Source organism: Blennius ocellaris (genome assembly GCF_963422515.1).
Source record: "Blennius ocellaris genome assembly, chromosome: 2".
NCBI classification, from domain to species: domain Eukaryota; kingdom Metazoa; phylum Chordata; class Actinopteri; order Blenniiformes; family Blenniidae; genus Blennius; species Blennius ocellaris.
Window position 1 is genome coordinate 11,282,885 of NC_137651.1, and position 16,148 is coordinate 11,299,032.

A 16,148-nucleotide genomic window follows, 5' to 3' on the forward strand; every position below is an offset into this window, starting at 1 on the left:
GAATAAATATGGGACTTTATGAATTGTCAATCATTACACTGAGACTGAATACAGTTCTTTTTAACTGAATCACAGAAATCATAGAAGTAACATGGAACACATTGGAAAGTATCACAGAATAACTCAGGATTGCAAAGTCAGTTTTTAAGTACTTATCACAATAATATAAATATAAATAGCAGTGTTCAGCATGAACCGATGATGCTCTGTATATACACTATAATCACGCTTCGCAATCTGCAGCATATAATGAATGAAACAACAAGTGAGAAAAGGGGAGTAGAAAAAGTTCCCCACTCACCTCATTTTCATCTTGTTCGCTCAGCGTGATCTCACTGTTGGAGCGCTGTCTCAGAGGTGGGAACACCCTCATGCTGAAAGGTGAATTCCTTTCACTGCCGAACCCTCCTCCTCCTCTGAACTCCACATCCTTGGACCGACGTCGTGGTAACCTGGCAACTCCTCCCCGCACCAGCCGGACGTCGGACGACAACACAGACGAGGACACAGAGGAAGAGCCGTCGTCTCCATAGTGGTTGCCGCCAACCTGCCCATTTTCCAGAAGCGACTCTCGGGACTGCGCCCGGCGTGGAGGCCACTCTGCGATCCGCGCCCGGACGCCCATTTTGGGAACGGAAACGCGCGGCTGCATGTCCGGGAGGCCGGGTGCCGGGTGGCCGTTTGGCGTGTGGCGGAACGGCGTGTGGTGGGGCAACCCTCCTCCGCCTCCATCCAGGAGGTCTGAGGAGGTGCAGGTTACCCCCCTGTCTCTGTAGCTGTTCATGGTACCCTGGGCGAGTTCAGGGCAGAAGGGCGGGAGGCTGGCATCCCATGGTAGTAGGGGCGCTCGCGAAGAGGGAGCGGAGGGGCCCCACGCACACTCTGCTAAAGGCGTCACGACCTCCAGCGCCCAAAAACATCTCCTTCACGTGGCAGATTGGGAAGGTCTTCACTGGGCCATGATGGACCCGAATGATCAGGGCCAGCACTCTTCTTTTTCTTCTTCTGGGGATTATTTTCAGCCAGATGCAGGTCTGAAAGAAGAACAAAAATAGGGAATAAACAATTACGCCAAGATCAGACGAGACTGGGCACGTTGTATCGCGGCAAGCAATAATTACTCCAGCAAAATATATCCAGACATTCAGACAGAAAGAAAAAGATTCCCAAAAGCAGAACCAATTAGATTTGAAGGACAGGTTTTTTTTTTTTTTTTTTAACAAAAGGTTTATCCCAAATTTTTGTCAACACACCCAAAATTTGAACCGAATCCAGAAAATGGCACAGCAATGTCAGGCTGAAAAACTGCGAGTGGGAGAGAAAATGAGGTGAGGGGATATGACGGAGGATTTCTCGAGTTGAAGCTAATCTTCAGGAGGCTGACAAAGGATATTATTATCACACACTCGGTGCACGTGCATGAACACATGAACACTCGGTACGCCCACAGGACATGGCGGCTGTGGCCGCTCTGCTGCAGATTAAAACCTCTGAAGCTCATATTAGCGAACTACAAAGTAACCCCAACCCAAAAGAGAGAGCGAGAGATGAAGAGAGATTTAACACTCCATCCCTGGAACGTTAAAAACAGGCTTACACATGCCTCAGGTCATACGAGTGTGTTACCGTTGGAGTTTTTGAGTGAATTTGTGACCATTCAAACACATGGCAGAGATCTAATTACACACTCGACGCTGTTTCTTTATATAAATGGACACTAAACAGCACACAGCTATAGCTCTACGTAGTATTAAACAGAAAACAGCAGCAGCAAAAGGCCAGGAGCACAGAGTGACCCATCGGCTAGAGAGGCAGGGTTGGGTGAAGCCAGAAATAGAGAGACTGCAAAAAAAAACAAAAAAAACGGCAGGGATGAGAGGAACACATGGCCTGGTCAACCACAACGCGCTTCTTCAATATGACAGCGTCAAGCCTTAAATATTAACCAGGATTGTAGAAACACTTGTGACACAGAGGTATTTTTTTTTTTTGTCATTCTTAAAAGTTTTTATGGAATAAAAATGAACAATCCAACAAACAAAACTCCCTCGGGCGAAAACCCTGCCGTCATCAGCAGCTCCGGTTTCTCGCGACGGACGGATGGAGGACCGCAGTAGTGAGACGCCTTTGGCGTGAGATGTGATGAATACAAACCAAAACTTGCAGTCGTTCTCGTGCTTGTTGTAAAATACTCCGCAGGCTGATTCATGTGGCTTTTCTTTGTCATCGTCAGTCCAGACAACAGTTTCAAATGATTCGCACATTTTTTTTGTTGCCTTGGAATGCGGCGGTTGTTCACAGTGACCGGCTGGTGAATGTATTTTACGTGGTTATGACTCAGCTGGGTGACGCGGCGTTCAAAGACGGTGTGCGAGCACGGTGGTCCGTACACTAATGTAAGGAAAGAGCTGTTGGGAGGACAGGGCAGCTTTATGTTTTAGAAACATTTGATGCGATTTCTGTAAATCCATCAATAGAAATTTCAGACTTTCGGATTTTAAATAGGATGCTGATTTCCAGAATGATTTATCTGCTCCAGGCACATCGGCTACTGAAAAGACAATGATGCTAGTGTGGAAATATGAGCAATAAATGTAATCAGGCACAGCGATGTTAAAAAAAGAGGTATTCTGAGGTCCATCCTGAGCAATGGCGAGCACATATTATTTAATTTTACTTCTTTATTAATTAATATTCAACTTTTCTTAAACTTTCTAACCCTGTTCCGTGAATGTTACTGTGCCAAGTATAAAGAGAATACTGGAGAGATGATATGGGGTATAAATATTTATATTATAGAGGGTTAAGAGTACTTCCCAACAGTAAAGAGTGATTTGTAACTCGGAATAAAAGATGGATAATAATAAATGTGTACAATGTGCTTGGATTAAGATGATATATATGTTATATATGTATATGATACTAAAAAAAACGAGTATAATAACAGTATAAAAGAAATGTTTGGTTAAAATCTGACAAGCCACAATATTCGAGCATTATAATTAATGCCATTGCCAGAAACATTTTTTAAAAACACGTGATTCGGGTTAACCAGTGACTCTAAAATTGCCTGTAGGTGTGACTGTGTGTGTTAAATGCAAATGTAAACGGTCCTCGCTCTGCTGCAATTTCTCACCTGGATCTTATCTCCCAGTCTCAAGTTTCTGAGTCATCCTTTTCTCTATTTAGGTCTCGGATTATAGCTCATTCATGTACAAACTACTTTCCTCACAATCCCCCGCCTTCCCAGAAGTGACCTGTACTATCGACACAGAATCTGTTCAGTGAAGATGTAGCACTGGCTGTTATACTTCCAGCAAAGTTGTGATATTACAGAAACACTTTTCCCCACATAATTCTCTTCTCTGGTAACATTCTTAGGTTTTCTTTATGTATTCAAAGATCCATTTCCTTCAGCCTCTTCTTTTCTTGCGCCACAAAATGCGATTCAACCACACATTTCGTCACACACTGCTTACTGAAGCATTTTTCCCATCAAAATGTTAAACAGCCACCGGGCTTTTGAAATGGTAAGACGCACTACTTTTCCCCATGGTCAATCAGGGAGGATTTAACTCCTCTAACAATAAAAAACTTTGAAGAGTTTAATATGGTAGAACCACGCACACACACACACACACACACACACACACACACACACACACACACACACACACACACACACACACACACACACACACACACACACACACACACACACACACACACACACACACACACACACACACACACACACACACACTCTCTCCATTTGGTATAATCATTTGGACTCACATCTTATCACAATAAAATGTAAGCATTTTCTCCAACCCTGCTGTTACACAGAGCTACCAACAATAAAATTCTTCTGTAAATAGAGGAGCTAAACATTTGACTCGTCTTCTGTTGAGTTCAGGAGCCAAAATGTACAAAGTGTACATTAGGAGCACTTTTGTTGTGTCTTTCTCCAGCTGCCTCAAGCGTTAGCGACTTCTGCAAATGTCGACTCCTGGGGTGACCGTCTCATCACGAAGTAGAATTTGCATAACGTCGCGCTTTTCATTGTGTCAAGGCAGCTCCGAGTGGTTTGTGTGTGTGTTTTATGATACACGGCGCCTTTTATGAGTCCTTGCTAAATTCCTCTCTGGCCCCGAGACGGCATTACTCATTCCCTCATACACGCACACGGGCACCATCAACAAAACGCCATTTCACAGCAAACAGAATCCTCCTATATAGCAGGACGGCCGCCGAAATGTATCCTGCCTTTGTTTTTGGAGGACCACTGGCACTTCTGGGCCAAAGGGCTGCCGCTCTGATCATGCTTTCTGACAGAGTCGTTCCTCATTCGGAGGCCTGTCCTGTGATCCACCGCGGAGGCGCAATCCCAGATTATCCGCCCCAGCTGCACGAGCTGCAGAATGGCTCCATTATGCATCCGAGGTCCCTGATGAGAGAGGCGTTGGCGAGAGAGTGCGGGGCCGCTTTAGCAGCGACCTCTGCCAGGGTCCATCAGTGAGACACACACCTGACTGAGCTTTGCACTCAACTAAAAATATGTTGGTTACTTTGTGTGGCAACATTGAGGCTTACAGGTACTTTAAGCTAAATCCTAAAGTAACATGCTGCTTATAGGGTGTTAGCGCGCTAACACGAGTTTACCTTGAACAAACTCTAAAACACATGTACACTTGAGAATAAGCTCATTATTTCGTGAATGAAAACTATGGGACGTCTGTAAATAAAACTATGAACGATGATCTAAACCTTTGCATTCAAGATTCCAAACAAAATGCATGTGAGTAAGTCACAAGGGAGCTCGTGGAAGAAACTCGAGTGCAAACAATTAAAAGAGTGAAAACATACAAGCTATTAGTTATTTTGGCACGTAACATCGCGCGTTCACTCTTTAAGTAGCACACAGTACAGGAGACTGTTAAAACCCAAAGGGACTCTGTTACCTTTCTAATCATCATTGAGTTTTGAGAGTAATGCCAAATAAAACAAACTGCCATCTTTTAATTCCCTTTACGATCCAGGTGCACTTTTATTTAGGTACATTGTTTTTATGCGGGAGGGCTGGCAAAGTAGCAGAAAAGTAGAATTGTTTTGCGAAAGAAATCTACTTGCAAAGTCAAAATAGCAGGACTGAAGGAGCACAATGAAGAATGTGAAGTGAACTGCCGCCACATACTGACTGACGTTACCAGCTTTTTGAGATCCAGAGGAACAAACAGTATTACTGTTATGCATGGTTTTGATACGGAATACTAAAAGTCTTTATTTACAGTTTGTAACTGCCATGACTGTCACATGTTTATGTTTAATGTTAGAATAAATTAAGTTACTAAATGTGTTTATCACTGGGTTTTCATTGGTTTTTAAAAAAAATCACAACTTCACCCTGAAAACATGCTGGGAAATTCCTCTGAAAGCCAGATACTTCCTGCAGGGTGCACACCGCTGACGCTCCGTCTGCCCATAGGGGAAGCCTGTACACTTTAAAACCTCTAATCAAGACAATAATGTTACTTGGTGTGGCGTCGTGAGTCTAAATGCACAAGACACACCTATTTGGTAGAAACTCCGGGTCTGACAAAACACCTCATTTTCAGACACTCAACATGCGGAGCAAATTGTTGGTAACAATTGTTTACATACCAGCTTGAGTTAAAAACAATAACAAAAGAGGATACAATGTCAAAGGCTGTGAAGAAAAGGCATTTCTCAGGGAGCGGGGGGACTATCTCAATATTAGTGAAGGATTAAGGTTTGTCAAATCAAGACAACTTTATTTATAAAGCACTTTAAAACAACTGCAGTTGAAGCCAAAGTGCTTTACATAACTTGACGAATAATAATAATAATAAAAAAGAGTAAGCAATAAAACAAAAATACAGTAAAACAATAAAATTGGCAACAATAAAACAGGCACAGAGTCTCAAACATGGTGAAAAGTGGTTGTTAAGATTGACTCATTCCACAACGGGGGGGGGGGGGGGGGGGGGGGGGGGGGGGGGTGCAACAGCAAAAGATTTTTCCCCTCTGAGCTTCAGTTTGGCTCTCGGTACCTTGAGAAGCAGGAAGGGGAGGAAGCAGCCCAAGAGAGGGAAAGCAAGACCATTCAGGGGTTTAAAAACAAAGGAAAGTTTGCCATAGCGAAGGGTAAAGGCCAATCTTCTGCATTACAGAACCCCCACACCTTCATATGGTAACAGAAAATATATTGACTCTGTAAAATTGTGGATAAAAAGCCAAGTGATCACTGCCAGTCAAGCATGAAAAAAAAAAGAAAAGAAAAAGATTGCTGTCTGTGCACAAAAAAAGCCAAAATTCCCGAGGAACACGAAATACAAGGCTTGTCTTCTACAGTAAGAATTGGGCAAACGCATGCAGCTCTGGCACGGCCTTCAGAAGATAAAGCGGAGACATTTAATGCCTTTTAATTACTCGCGTACAGTAATTAGCACGCTTGAGGATGTACCTCCCCTGCTCAGGCTCTCCCATTCATGTTTCCCCCCCCTCCCTCCAAACACCGGCTCTGACTTGCCCTGCATGATGCGGGCTTGGCCCATGCGCCGCAAACACACACCATGGCTGGTAATTACGCTGGTTAGATGGTAGTAATGACAGAGCGAGCCGGGGAGTGCAGCTTCCAGAGGAATGAGCACAATCACTGCAGAGTTGCTGCTGCTGCTACTTGCTGGCATGTCGCAGCAATGCAACAGACCTGGGATAACCGCGAGAGTGACTGAGAGCCTGGGTCACAAATGAGAAAGGATAGAGAGACCACATGCTGCAGCAGGGACATAAAACGAGCAAAAAATAATAATCAAAAATTAAAGAAAAAAAAAAAAGACAGAATCAAATTAAAGAGTTACCACTTTAGGACAAAAACAACAATGTTGCCACATATAAAACACAAGCAGCAGTCCCAGTTTAAATAAAGCCAATGATGCCAGAGCATGCGCTAGATTATGGGATGGTTTGAAGACCAGATGGCAGTACATATGACCGGCAGACGGCAGATTGGAGCAAGAGCAGAGCAAGACGCCACAATAAAGGGCTGGCAGGCAGGCAGGGGACCGATCAGTCAGCAGCCCCACTATCACGACTTCTCGAGGAGACAAGACCGAGGGTTGCTACCAGGTATTAAATCATCAGCCGCCTCTCATGTAAAAAAATTATAATAATATTGAAGACACAGAAACTATGCGACATTGATCCAAGTCATACTGAAGGTGGAGGTATAGTTGTTCTACTTTTTCCTCTTTCCTCTATCACCAAGAGGTAAGCCAGCCAACCCTGCAGTAAAAACACATTTGTCAATTGTGTTCTCGGTGCATCTCATTCATTGGTTTGATTCAGGGCTTCAGTGCCCTTCTTAGTTCAGTTTGCATGTTTTTTTTTTTTTATATGGATGTGTGGGTTTTTCTTGTTTCTCTTGTTCTCCAGGAACTCTCGTTTTTTGGGGGAATTCCCCGACTTTGTGTCATTTTCATTACGAAGTTCTTCAATTTGCACTGATTCCTGACCCTCATCAACACCCGACCCCAGATAAAACAGCACAGAAGATGAATGGTGGATGGAAGCACGAGACACGAGTAAACACAAAGGACACAAGTCCGGCAGACTATTTGGTTTAGGACCACTTGGTACTTTATAATGGCAGTGGAAAGAAGCGCGTCGGCTCAATAGATCATGAAATAATAGATACACAGGGAGATCAGAGTTTCAATTTTACTAAGATGGCTTGTGAAGAGAAAGAGGAGTGACTTCTGCGACTTGATGATGTCATGTCTCATTGTAGTGAAGCAGTCAGTGACAAAAGGCTTTTCTGGTGAGAGGTCACAAGACAAGTGCAAGTGCAGGCCTGCCTTTCCCTGATGGGATTAAAGAGGCAACCTGTTTTCCCTCTATGAAGATGATAAACAAATCCGATGCCGTGCTAGCATACAGTACCTGCCAAATGGAAATTGCGGATCAAGTTGTAACAGGGCACTGCTTTCTTTTCTTATGAAACAGACCAAAGCTCACAGTGGACACTTGGGTCTATAATAGGCTTGTTTTGGCTACCGAGAGGCGATGTTGAACACTCTCTGATTGGAGCATTGATGCGCTGCAGCCCCGGCCTCAGTGGACACTTTCTTCTCCTCGAGTCTGTCCCCGTCCCCACTGTCATTGTCCCTATTGATTCTCATCTACATCGTGTGGCTGAATGTCGCTGACGTCGCTAGTGTCACTTCCATCTGCCTGTCTGTCCATCAGGCCGCTGTCCTACAGCATTGACACAAGAGGAGGAGGAGGAGGAGGAGGTGAAAGATGCGGAGAAAGCAGTACGTTTTATTTACCATACATGCACAGTCAGATGCTTATTTAACAGGTTTTACGCCAAGTCTAACGCTGGTGAGAAACCGAGACTGGAGAGGAAACAAGACCTGCTAATGTGGCGGGAATGTAGCGAAGAATCGGAAATATGTGAAAACATAACTGCGCAAAAAAACCCCAAAAAACAATCTCTGCTCATCTTTGATTTCGCAGGAAAATCCGGGGATGAGGCAGAGGTGCGGATCGCCGTGGAACCGATGATATCTGCGGAGCAGAAATAATCAGTTCAACACCCATCAGCCAATTCACACAGACACGTCTATTGTTTGTGAGGAGGTTCCACTGAGTTGCCCGAGGCAGTCTATGTGCACTGTAAACACATCTGCACACACGGAGACCAACTTGCATACACACGGTATTTTGCAGCTTTATCTGAATTGAACATTTTAAAATACTAAACCAGGAGTGATGTGCAGGAAACAAAACGGTTGGTTTATTGATATTTCCCCACTGAAGACAAAGACACACGCCGACTTTGCTTCTTGATCGTTTCCCTTACAGGCTGCCTCCATCTGCCACCATTGTAGTGTAGACATGGAAATACAGAGGCAAAGTGAAGGAGCCTGTGCTTTATGATTAGAGGTCAAGGAACTTAAAAACAGTGGGGAGGAGGGCTCTTCAAGTAGGGCACAAAGAGAGGGATGAAGTGGGGCCAGAAGAAGAGGGGGGGGGGGGGGGGGGGGGGTGAAAATCAGCAGACATAATGTCCTAAGGGGGAGGCCCCATTACTGTCTGGAAAATACATTCCCAATCAATAGCAATCAATCAGGCTCCACATATTCTGCCACACAAAGCATAATAACGGGAAGGGCAGGAGTGGGCAGAGGTCAGTGCTTGTGACTGTCTGTTATATTTCAGCAAGGTGTCGATCTCTACCAGAGCCTGGGGCATCAGCACACATTTAAGGCTGTTTAAAAAAAAAATTAAAATACAAGTAGAAACGGCTAAACTTTGCACCACAGACCATTGGCCGCATCCCCGCCTGCCACTGAACCACAATAGTGGAAAAAAAAATAGATGTTGCCACTGATATACATAAAGTACTAAATAAAATAAACTTGTTTTGAGATCTGATTGGTTAGCAAAAAAAAAGTGGAGGGGATATTTTGTAAACAGAAGACGTCCCACACCTGCTCACCCCGTGGCTAAAACTGGACTGTTGTGCATCATGTTGCCAAAACATGAGCTCATAAAAACAAAGCCAAAATGGGATTTTCATCATTTTAATTTAATTTCATAATAGAGTTGTTTATGGTAATCCCTGAAACAGTCGAGGGGGAAAAAAACCCAACAAAATCAAAACTCTACAAGAAGGCCGTTGCTCGGCTAATCCCCCGCCGGAGGGCTTTATATTTTCTCACAAAGCCAGCTCTAAGGCAGCACACTTGGTACACTAGAGGGTGTTCCATGGGTCCTAGTAGATAATTATGTAGAATCTGAAAGGTCTTCTTCATAAGCTATGTCAAAATACGTCTCCAGAGCCCAAAAGGTGTTTTTTATGCACTTAGTGACCCTGTGACCTGATATGCAAATTAGGTCATGGTCACCATGGTGCCCCTTCTCCCCAGGTGGAGTGTCCATGTGTGAAGTTTGGTGACTGTGGGCCAAGGAACTGCTGAGAAATGAGGAGAAATGTTTATATGAAAATACATGTATTGTGCAACCATGATGAGCAAACTTCAGACCCTACCAATCTTCAAGGTCAAGGTCAGGTCACTTGGTGTACTGGAGGTTATCCCTGGAGTGTGTATCATGTGTGTATAAAATTTCAGAGCCCTAGCTCAAAAACCTAGGCCTCCAGAGCCCAAAATGTGTTTTTAAGCACTTCGTGACCCTGTGGCCTACTTAATATGCAAATTAGGTCAAGGTCACCATAGTATCCCTTCCCCCTCTGAGATGTATCCACATGTGAAGTTTGGTCACTGTGGGCCCAGGGGTTGCCGAGATATAGGTAGAAACGTTCGAATGGACGGACGTACGGAGACTGTTTCAAGATGTCTGTAAGCATGTTAAAACCTGAAATCAAGATTCTCAAACCACCTGGAAGTATTTGTGATAAAAATTGTTGCTTATCTGTAAAGGAGAAGCACCAAAATGTCGCCGGTGGGAGAGCTTTAATAGTATTTTGACATAACATGCCAAGTTTGTTCATTTAGGTCTTATTTTACCAGATGCAACAATCAATCCCACTCAAAGAGCAGAAACAATTCCTAAGTTATACAGATGTTAGTTATTAGATCTCTATCTGAAAGACATTGGTGACTTGACATGCAGGGCTGCGAACACCTCCGGCAAAGTGGACAGAAGGTCATCAGCGGGCAGAAAAAAAACACACTCGCATAGCTCCAAGACCACATGTGCACCACAAAACTACAGGCCTGCTAACAGCCACAAGATTAAGGCATTCTCCTCAATCTTGCTCAGCTTTGATTGTGGTGAGGATTTGAAAAGGGAGTTATTTCGTGAGCTTGTTGCTATTCTTGAAGCGCCGGCCCCCCCGAGAACAAAACCCAGAACAGCTTCCACAACCATATTCCTGTCGTAAGAAAACGCGTGTATGAACGTTTGTAACGCGGCTGTGGGTCGGTTGGTAGAGCAGGTCGTCTCTGCAGGATGCTGCAGGTTCGATTCCCCACGTGCACCGGTCCACATGTTGAAATGTCCCTGAACTCCAAACTGCTCCTATCAAATGCGATTTGAGCACCTTGCATAGCAGCTGCCTCCAAGTGTGTGTGTGTGTGTGTGTGTGTGTGTGTGTGTGTGTGTGTGTGTGTGTGTGTGTGTGTGGCATGATTTCAGGACAGTAGGACGACGAGTTCGGCGTAAATAATTCCATAAATGAATAAATTCACATGCATGAGGCCGAGGCAGAAAACATGCAAATCTCAGCTCATTAGAGCAGAAGTGCAGCCGCCAGTGATCAGCATTTGTGCGCCGTCATTACGACGTGATGAAGACGGGATTACTGTCAAAATTCCGAAGGAGGAATATTTTCGAGTACTTCCTGTGTCAGTTCAGATTTCAGCCTGCTGATGTTTTTTTTTTGTTTTTTTTTTACGCACACAAGCACCTCATACTGCTCTACTAGTTTTAAACCTGGGTAATGCACAAAATGATGTCAGGACATTAAATGTTCCTGAAGTAGTACTTTTGAAAATGAAGGACTTATACTGATTAGAAGTGATATTGAAATAAAACATCACAAATGTTAGTAAATGTAGCCTTGTTAGTACCGAAATGTATATTCCACAGTGTTATCTTGTTCAAGTTTGCATCGTATGGAACTTTCTTACATTCACAATAAAAATTATCTGACATAAATATATGTTTTTATTTCTATTAAAAAAATTGCTTTGAACTGTGCTTTTCTGAACAGATAAGTTTAACATTTTTTATTTTGCAGGGGTGCCATAAAAGTAGTGTCAGATACTCTCACTTGTGTGCCACACATGTAATGATTAAATTCAGGAAGACCTAAGACATTGTCTCTCTCTCTTTTTTTTTTTTATAAAAATGTGCCTCTGTAACACACTGCATGAAAAAAATTAAGCACTAAACTGAAAAGACATAATGGGTAACTTGAACCTCTCTAAATGACCTTTCCATTAAAAAGAAAGGAAACATAAGATGTGATTCTCGCTTGTGTTTCCAAGTCTTTTTTATTTTATGTTCTACATTGTTTTTTTTAGTTAAACGAACGTACGACGAGTGTCTGTTTGCATGCTGTACAGCAGTGTGGAGGATGTAACGGGCCTGCATGCAGCGACAGAAAGAAGAAGCCCACTGGAGAGTGGGGTGGGCAGCCCTATTCACACCCCAACCAGGAGACGGGGGGGGGGGGGGGGGAGAGACTGCCGCGCTGTCGTTCCTTTCACATCTCGGCTCATCAGCACAGCCCTCTGTCTTCCCCCAGCATTCCCCACTGTCTCTTATTCAAAGTGAAATGGAGCAATTGGAGGAAATAAAGATCCTGGTTTCACTCTATTCCTCCATGAGTCCGAATAAGTGAAAGACGTGTGCCGGTGTCCTGAGGTCAGGCCTCCTGCAGAGACAATCTTCATTAGATTGGAGTGGCAGCGTGGGATAATGGCGAAGCACTAGAAGAGCAGCATGAAACACTATTTGCCGTAAGTGTTGAAAACTATGGATAAATCGGGTTAGTTGGATTGGTCAGCAGTTGATCAATGTGAATGGAGACTTATTCTTATTTCATGAGACAGTATTTCAATGTCGCCGTTTGGATTTGCAAAGTAAGCAGGCACACTGATACTCTTCCAGCAGTATATTATCACCGTCATTCAAAAACAAAGAATGTGTCCTGAACTGAGACTTTTACTGTGAAAAATGAGACTAATTTGCTTCAGTTTAATGTCAAGCATGTGCTCATCAGACATTAAACTATGATGGTCAAATCGAGAATGCACATCAAACAATGCATTTGTAATACAATGCATATTTCACAAAAAGAAGGTTCAATCACTAAAAAGTTGCTGATTTCATTACACTGTACAAGGTCTTGTACAAAAAAAATAGACTTAACTGATAACACTTGTATTTTCTATTTCTGAAGTCCACTGACTGTGGTTAGATTCTGGGCAACATTAGGGGAAAATACAGTGATGAAGTCATGTGCAATACAGAGCTCCTTTTACCAAAACCACTTGGAAATAATGCTGCGGCCGTTTGATCGTTGTGCTGGTGCCCCGTTTCCATGGGAACGTGAAGGTGCACAAGCGAGAAGATGCATGGTGTAGGCGGCGGGCCGCGGGCAATCAGGACACACAACCTGAGAGCGGAGCGGTAAATAATGAGACTCGACGCCAGTAATCCACGCAACACGGACATCAGCTGGTGACTCTGCAGGTTTGCCGTCGCTGTGGCCGGGCGACGATGCTCAGACGCGACGCAAACAGCGTGTACTCTGTCCAAAGTTTGTGCCATCAGATGTGCTTCCTCTTCTATTGCAGTTTAATCAGTCTGTCCAACTCGGTCTCTCTGCAAGCTGCACGCAGCCACGTGCCAAGTGAGCATCAAAGCGTGTCTGAATGGGCGCGGAACTATTCGAAGACAAGAGGAAAAGCTTAGGGCAAAAAAATGCAAGTCATCAGCAAACCTTCCGCATCTGTTAGCTGTTTTGTTTTCATAACATAATCCAGTGTCACAAATTCCTCAGATTTTTTCTTTTTTAGACGATGCTTTTGGACACAGTTATATGAAACATAGGATGTCAAATTCTAGAGCAGGGGCTTTCCCCAACATGTGGGAGAATAAGCCAGACGCCCCTCCACCCCCACAAAATGCCAAAGAAATACTTAAATGTCCAATGCTGGTCATCTAAAATGACACATGAGTGTTATTCACCCCTAATAAAACCATTACAACAGTTCTGATGAGAAGGGTTTCCTAAAAACACCAAGCTGGCAGGATCAGGGCATATAAAAACCTTTTTTTTTTTTTCTTTTTTCTTTTTAAGGGGATTTGTCACCACACAGGCAACTTCTAAACACACAGCCAATCTCTCCAGCCTTACTTCATCAAGGCGTATCGGCCGGCGTCAGGTGGATGTCGGCACGGAGCGACGATAACAATCTCGATTTTTTTTGTCAGATAGTTAGTTACCTGTTGCAGCCGCCTGAGACGGAGCCCCTATTTTGTCTGGCTGTCAAACAAACCGCTGGACGCATTTCTGTGCAGTGACGTGCCTATCAGACACAAGATCTGCCGATGAAATGCACACGTGTTTCCCTGCTGGATAAAGGGGGCACAGAGGAGATCCAAGGCGGAACACGACACTCTTTCATACAGAAAGCATTAATGAAGCATTGAGAATAATCATCGCGTATCAAAGTATAAAGTCACCTCATGGGAGCTTAAAAAAAAAAAAAAACATTAAAGTAATAAAAAGACTTGGTTGACAGCCAATTTCATAAACAAACATATGGGCAGCAGGCAGTAATGTGGCTAAAGCTTGAACCTTGTGGCCTGGGCCTCTATCCTCTCGAGTCTGAAGCGAGACTGGCTTCGTTCGTTCGTGTGTGTGTGTGTGTGTGTGTGTGTGTGTGTGTGTGTGTGTGTGTGTGTGTGTGTGTGTGTGTGTGGCAGCGATCAGTCCTGGGGTGACTGACACCGACACAGCTGTTGTGGCTCCCACAGAGACGTCTCTGGGGAGAAAGAGCGCGCTACTGGAGCAGCACAATGATTAACCCGAGGGCGTGCACAGGGACTGTCAAGGAAAACCTTCACACACACACACACACACACACAGAAACAAACACAGACACACACACACAGACACAGACAGAGGCAGGGCTGCATGTCTGGTACACCACTTAAGATACGATGGTGCACCTCCAGTTAATCATTCACTGAATAATTCAGCAGAACTCAACAGACCATGCTCTTGAGATTTTTCTTGTATCGCTGTGTCTTTACTTCCATAACACTCTTTTAATAATTGATCGTCTCCATTATAATTTAACTTCCATATCTTATGAGTTATGGATAGCTTATGACAGGGAAAAACACACCATACGCCGATCCAGTTTCCAGTTGCATTGGGAAATCTGTCAGCGCGAATAACTCTTTATCAAGTTCATTCGGTGTTTTTCTTCAGGTGAAAATGAAACATGATTTTAAAAAGAAGGGGAACGTGTGGTCTCAGAGTTTAAAATCTCAACTCAACCATTGTCGTTTAAAACAATAGAAGTACCATTCAACTATAAAGTGGTTGAATAGAATCAATGTTCAACTACGTCCCAATACTAAAATGAATAAACAACTTACAAAGTCAAGATATAAATGTTTCCAGAATTCAAAACAAAAGTAGTTCAGGCACACATTTCTGAAAGGATCAGCCATGCATCAACATCTTGTTATAAGCTGTGCAAATATGTAAATTAGTTGATTCTTCTGTTCCCGACACAGGAAAAAGAGAATTTTTTTTTTTTTTACAATTTTCTTTCTGATGTACTTTGTTGGAAATATTTGAACTCAACAGTAATTCCCAAAGCTTTTAAAAAATGAAGCGGCATCACACGAGGTGTCTGACATTTCAAATGCTTTACCAAGTGCATATTATAACACATCATCGGAAATTTGTGGAATGAAATACGATGAGCGGAATATATTTAATTCATTCTTGTCTCGTACCTGTTATGTTATCTATGAAACTGAACAGAGGTACTGTCAAGCCCTTTTATACCGCAATAAAGCAGTCATCTTCGATCGACATTACAGGTCCCAGCGTTTTGCTTTTTCCTGTGTTGTTGGGCAACAAGTACCTTGACACTATAATTAATATTCGAGACAACTATGCGAAGAATGATCGTGCATAACATCGAGACAACGGGGAGGCGCGTCTGTCATTGCGTTGTCAGTGACATGTGCTTTTCTAATTGGCAATAATGTTGCATTCATGTTTGCTCACCTGTCGAGAAAACGACGGCACTGAAGGCACATCGCTGGCAGTTATTCAACTATCCCGAATAAACACGTCGTGTTTAATCAGTCATACAGGGTGATGATAAGCCTGCGTTTCCCCTTTCGGTGACAGACAGAAACCGTGTGACATTTCAGCAGTGACGGGTCACTAATTTATGCTCCTGTGTTTACGTATAACTCAGGGTGCTTTCACACCTGCCGTTTTTAGTTGAACCAGTCATTTTATTGAGCCGGTGCAGTGTGGCAGCAACGGCACCAACATGCACGTCAAAAGCCTGCTGAACATCACAGGTTTGCGTTAAAAAGGATCCTGTAGCGAG

General features: G+C 43.6%; 1 protein-coding gene across 3 annotated transcripts in view; it reads right to left on the minus strand.

Moving 5' to 3' along the window:
• sipa1l3 (signal-induced proliferation-associated 1 like 3) overlaps positions 1-16,148 on the minus strand; it is a 71,329-nt gene that overhangs the window by 30,755 nt on the left and 24,426 nt on the right. For all 3 annotated transcript variants that reach the window (XM_080509324.1, XM_080509322.1, XM_080509323.1), the window contains exon 3: positions 302-1,034. In XM_080509324.1, coding sequence (XP_080365450.1) covers positions 302-784 — 483 coding nt within the window. In that variant the 5' untranslated portion in view covers positions 785-1,034. The remainder of the gene's footprint in view (positions 1-301; positions 1,035-16,148) is intronic.